Consider the following 6000-nt stretch of genomic DNA (forward strand, 5'->3'; position numbering starts at 1 on the left):
TTTATATAAGGGATTGATTTGTTCACACAATTAAATCAAGTATTTAATTATAAAAAATTTATTTGAGTTGAGATTAAAGTTTTAAAAAAAGTATATTTTTAAAAAATATATTTAATTATCTTATAAAAATTATTAAAATTAAAAATATATTAAATTTAATTTTTTATCCAACGATTTTATTAAAATATATTATAAAATTCGTTGTATGATGATTTTACATTTTGAGGACTTCATCTAAATTTTATCACAATTAATAATTAAAATTTATTTGTTATAAAAATAATTATTATATCTATAATAATTTTATTATGAATTTTGTTATAATTAATAATTAATGAAATTTATCTATATATATATTTTTTTCCGAGGATGATGCCAAAGGGGGCCTCACAAAGGTGGGAAATGGTGGAAATGCAAATTGCAATCATAAATGAATCATTCAAGAAATTTACCATTCTCGACTTTGGAGCTCTCTCATACTTGTATATATTTGCATTCTTTAGCTTTCTTTCATTAATTTGTCTCTCTCATACTCCAGAACTTCAATATCATGACAATTCTACCCACTGAAACTCACATATTGATCTTCCCTTTCCCAGCGCAAGGACACATGATGCCTCTCCTTGATCTAACCCACAAGTTAGCCACCCATGGTCTAACCATAACCATTTTGATCACCCCCAAAAACCTCCCTTTCTTAAACCCTCTTCTCTCTCTCCACCCATCAATCAAAACTCTAGTCCTTCATTTTCCCACCCATTCATCGATCCCATCTGGAGTAGAAAACGTCAAGGACATGCCTTCAAACCCTGTTCATATCATTACCATGATTCGCATCCTAGCTGAGCTTCGCGATCCTTTGCTCCGTTGGTTCAAATCCCACCCTTCACCGCCAGTCGCCATAATATCTGATATGTTCCTTGGCTGGACCAACCATTTAGCCAGGCAGCTCAACATTCGCAGGATTGTGTTCTCTCCTTCTGGTGCCATGGCTTTGTCGGTCATTTATTCCCTCTGGCGAGACATGCCTAAGAGAAACCAAAATGAACTGGTTTCGTTTTCCAGGATTCCAAATTCTCCAGAATTTCCATGGTTTCAGATTTCTACTATTTATCGCACCTATGTTGAAGGAGGAACAGATTCGGAGTTCATCAAAGATGCCTTTTGTGCTAATCTAGCGAGTTGGGGCCTTGTTGTCAACTCGTTCACTGAGTTGGAAGGTGTTTATTTGGATCATTTAAAGAAGGAATTCGGTCATCACGATCATGTGTGGGCGGTAGGACCTTTGTTCCCCCATCCTGGGCCCAGCTCTGTTCCGGTGGACGATGTATTGACGTGGCTTGACAGGTGTGAAGATAATAAGGTAGTTTATGTATGTTTTGGGAGTCAAACTTCGTTGACCAATGATCAAATGGAACAGCTTGCTTCAAGTTTGGGGAGAAGTAGGGTTAAATTCATATGGTGCATCAGGGAGGAGGAACACGTGAGAGGATATAACCTGATCCCATCTGGGTTTGAAGATCGGATGGCTGGGAGGGGACTCATAATACGAGGGTGGGCTCCACAGGTATTGATTCTAAGTCACCCAGCCGTGGGTGCGTTCTTGACTCATTGCGGCTGGAACTCGGTCCTCGAAGGGCTAGCAGCCGGCGTGCCAATGCTTGCATGGCCTATGGGGGCTGACCAATTTGTGAATGCTAGTCTATTGGTGGATAAGTTGAAGGTGGCTGTAAGGGCGTGTGAAGGAGCCACAACCGTGCCAAACTGGGAAGAGTTGGCACGAGTTATAAAGGAATCGGTGAGCGAAAACCGAGTGAACAGGGAGAGAGTCCAAAAGTTAAGTAGTGTGGCAGTGGATGCTATTAAAGATGGTGGTGGAAGTTCGGTGAAGGGTTTGGAAATGTTGGTGCAGAATCTGGTTAAATTGAAGCTAAAGTCAAGTGATTTATGAAACTCAACATTGGATGTTTGAACTTGTATTTTTTATGTTTCCTTGTCTAGAGATTTATTCTCGTTTGCTTGATGATTGGTAAAAAAATTCTCTATGCGGACAAACTCATTTGATTTACCACTCAGTGCTCCGATTCTCATAGATTTTGCTAAATCAACTTCTCTTTTTCTTGAAAGAAAAAAGGCGAATTAGTGGTGAAAAAGTTTGGCTCTGGTGGAGTCGGTGAAGCGTAGTGGCGATGCCATGATGCGCTTAAAAGTGAACAGTCGTACATGTTTTCAACAATTCACATTTTCTATCTTTGAATGTATGGAGACTGAATTTTGAAAAGAGATTTTTTTTTGTTAAGTGATTCCCAACAATCCTGACTATATATAATTGTCAAATAAAATCAGGAAGAAGAAGAAAAAGTCAAAACATTTGATAAATTAAGCATGGATTAATCCATTTTTCAAGCTCGAAACAGTAATATATAATAAAGCATCGATCGCTGATAGAGACATACTAAAGGGGAAACAAAGACATGACTGCAGGCAATCCAATTGGAGAGATAGGATCAGAATTTTCAATCATATCAAAGTCATACTGCATTATTGATTGACAAAAAAAAAGAATATTGCATTATTCAATTTCGATGGATATAATTCTGACTTAACAAGCAGTATAATACAAACGTCATGGAACAATATCAACAGAATTTATACTCCAGAATCAGCTTTAATATATAGCATCATAACTTTAATTACAAAAACTACTTGCATCTAGTGACTGTCGATGATGAAGTTTGGCCATTCATTCATCTTCCTACTCCCATGCATACACTTCAATTTGGAATTTCTATGCACATGGCAATGGAGATGAAATCATATATTTGTATCATGTTCTCAACACTTGACCAGTATATTTTTGCACAAAACTTTGCAAAAATTCTGAACTCTTTCAGGGAGTTTCAACCGCACACATTTAAATTTTTGCAGCGTAAACAGAATTCAGCCACCACCCAATCAGGTCACTTGCTTACACCTCTCCCGTTTCCAAGCTCAATTAACCTCTTTACCAACTCATCCAAGTCTCTATCAGAGCTCCCCCCTTTAACTGCAGTTAATGCTGCCTCTTTTATCTTCTTGGATCTCTGTCTCTCCGGGAGATTCTCCGCTACAGACTCAGCTAATATCCGAGCCAACTCGTCTGAGTCTAGAATTTTCTGCGTGTCCTCACCAACTCGTATTCCAACTCCCAACTGATCCACTAGCAACTCCGCGTTTATGAACTGGTCCGCACCCATTGGCCATGTCAGCATTACCACTCCGGATGCGATCCCTTCAAGCACCGAGTTCCACCCGCAATGAGTCAAAAATGCGCCCACCGCCCGATTCCTCAGTATAGCCAGTTGGGGGGCCCATCCGTTGATGATAAAACCTCTCCCAGCCACACGATCTTCGAATCCATCAGGTAGAACCCCACACTCGGCTGATGCGTGCCTTTCATTTGGCTGCCTGACAGACCAGATGAAATTTATTCCACTTTTCTCTAAGCCAGATGCCAACTCGTCCATTTGTTTACATGTTAGCATCTCGCGACTCCCGAAGCATATATATACCACTGAATTATCTCCCTTCTCCTCGAGCCAAGTTATCACTTGCTGACACGGCACCGAGCTAGATCCACCACGGCTAAGCGACCCTATTGATCCACCATCGTCATGTAGCAGAAGTGGACCCACAGACCACACACGATCGCTTCCAATTCCAGAGTTCCCTTTCAAATGCTCGATGTGAACGCGTTCCAACTCAACGAACGAGTTGATCACGACTCCCCAACTCTCAAAATTAGCCAGAAAGCAGTCTCTGAAAAATTCTCGATTAGGATCTCCCTCCTTTGACGTCCTATAGATGTGAGAGATTTGCCACCAGGGGTACGTTGGAGAATTCGGTATTTCAGGAAAAGACAACATAAAATCCACGTTGTTTGGATTCTCAGTCTGCGGCTGGTTGCGCCACAGTGAAGTGGTAACAGAAAAGGCAAACGCACCAGAGGGGGAGAAGACGAGGCGGGGAATGGCAAGCTGGCAAGCCAATTGGTGGGTCCAGCCGAGGAAAAAGTCAGATATAATAGCAAAGGGAGGGGACGGGTGAGATTGGAACCAGTTTAGAAGGATAGGATAGTGTTGTTGGCGCAAGGAGCGCATGCAAGCAAGCAGGCGGATCCTTGGAGGGTCTGGAAGGACCAAGTGTTGGAGGTGAGAGGAAGTGTGGGAACACAGGAATGAGTGTAGCAAAGGCTGGTTGTTTGGAGTAATCAATAGGGTTATGGATAGGCCGTGAGTGAGTAACAGATGGGTAAGGTCGAGGAGTGGGATAATATGGCCTGGAGCCGGGAAAGGATAGACTAGGATGTGTGCAGTGTTGGTGGACATGGCTGGAACTATCGAGAGAAAGGAGGCGCTTGTTAATTTGTTGTCTTTCCTTGCTCGCTTTATGTGAATTTGAGTGTAATCACTGACTTGCTTAGGCTTAATTTAATCAGTTTTCGTTGACTTAGCGTGTAATCTCATTGGTTGCATGTTGTCATGCCTGACGCTGCACTTGCCGTCTTACCATTTTTTTATTTGGAAATTTGGTCATCTTTTTTTTTTTAAAATATTACAATATATCGTGAATTGATTTGAACAGTTCCCTCCTTAAATTTTGTAAAACTCTTTATTCTGTGCTCTCTATATGTATTTATAACTTAATATTTTTATATATAATTTTTTATATAAAATATTATTATAATATATTAATTATTATTATTACAATAATATAATTTTTCATGTGTATTTATTATTTGTATATAAACTAATGTATAGAAATGTATTATGAAAATTTTATTGTTATAATATAATTTGATAATTATAAGTATCTTATAAATATATAAATTTAAATATTTATTATTTTATTGATTAATATACTTTTGTGTCTAATATTTTTAATGTAAAATGTTGAGTTTATCAAGATAAATTAATTTTTAATATTTTATAATTTTTACAAAATATTTATAATTAATGTGAAAAATTTAAATTGTTTTTCAATATTATTTAAGAGTTTATATGTATAATAATAAAATAAATTTAACTTATATAATTTTATATAATATTAATTTTTTAAGATATTTTTTATTTGATTTTTAATTTTATTTGATAAAATTAAATGTGTAAACGATATCAATAAATATTAATATTATTAATTTTTATTTGATATATAATATTTTACTTAATTTCATATTTTTTTATAATATGAATAAAAAATTTAAAAATAAATTTGATAAATATATTAATTAATAAATTATTTATAAATAAGAAGTTAAAAACTAAAATTTTCCTTTTGTGTAAAAAATAAAAAGTCAATGTTAATAGAATAAAAAACATTAATATTAGTATATTATTATTTTAAATTGGAATTATTATAGTAAAAATGTATAAGCAATTATCCAGTTTACAATAAAACTCTTCGTCAAACTAACAAATAATATATTTTTAAATTTTTTATAATTATTTTTCTATAAATAAATGCAAAATTTCAATAAAAAAATTATTTATTAAATGATATAATACTTGTATTTATATAAAAATTGTACTTTTTAAAAATTAAAATATCACTTTGTATTTATATTTAAATACAAATTTTTAGATTGAAATAACACTTTTATATTCAAAATATAATTTATAATTCTTTTTATAAGTATTTACTATTTGCTAAGTTAGGATAAGATTAAAAAATAACAAATTATTATTGTTTTTATATGTACACATTTTTATTTTTTTAAACTTTTAGTAATGTATTATTTTAAAATAAAAAATAGTATTATAAATTCTAATTATCCTATTAATTATATTAATTTTATAATTAATTTCATGTAAAACCCCCTACTCGGTCTACAGTTTGGTGTCGGAGTACCCTTTCTTATCTTGCTTTATTCCTTTAAAAATTTTGAACTCATTATATTTTAAAATAAATTATAGTCTAAGGAGAAACTGACAAAGTTTCTCCTATTTTATTATCATTTGACGT

The 6000-nt window shown here is 34.6% G+C and overlaps 2 protein-coding genes across 2 annotated transcripts; one reads left to right on the top strand and one right to left on the bottom strand.

The window, feature by feature from the left end:
• Window positions 1–390: 390 nt before the first annotated feature.
• Window positions 391–2075, top strand: LOC110643888 (UDP-glycosyltransferase 89B2). The gene has a single exon (XM_021796413.2). The coding sequence runs from the start codon at window positions 551–553 to the stop codon at window positions 1949–1951; it is 1401 nt and encodes a 466-aa protein (XP_021652105.2). The 5' UTR covers window positions 391–550; the 3' UTR covers window positions 1952–2075.
• A 497-nt stretch (window positions 2076–2572) lies between these two features.
• On the bottom strand, window positions 2573–4435 carry LOC110643886 (UDP-glycosyltransferase 89B2-like). Its single transcript, XM_058139946.1, has one exon. The coding sequence runs from the start codon at window positions 4365–4367 to the stop codon at window positions 2961–2963; it is 1407 nt and encodes a 468-aa protein (XP_057995929.1). The 5' UTR covers window positions 4368–4435; the 3' UTR covers window positions 2573–2960.
• Window positions 4436–6000: the final 1565 nt, after the last annotated feature.

The sequence above is a fragment of the Hevea brasiliensis genome, chromosome 17, assembly GCF_030052815.1.
Source record: "Hevea brasiliensis isolate MT/VB/25A 57/8 chromosome 17, ASM3005281v1, whole genome shotgun sequence".
Taxonomy (NCBI): Eukaryota; Viridiplantae; Streptophyta; class Magnoliopsida; order Malpighiales; family Euphorbiaceae; genus Hevea; species Hevea brasiliensis.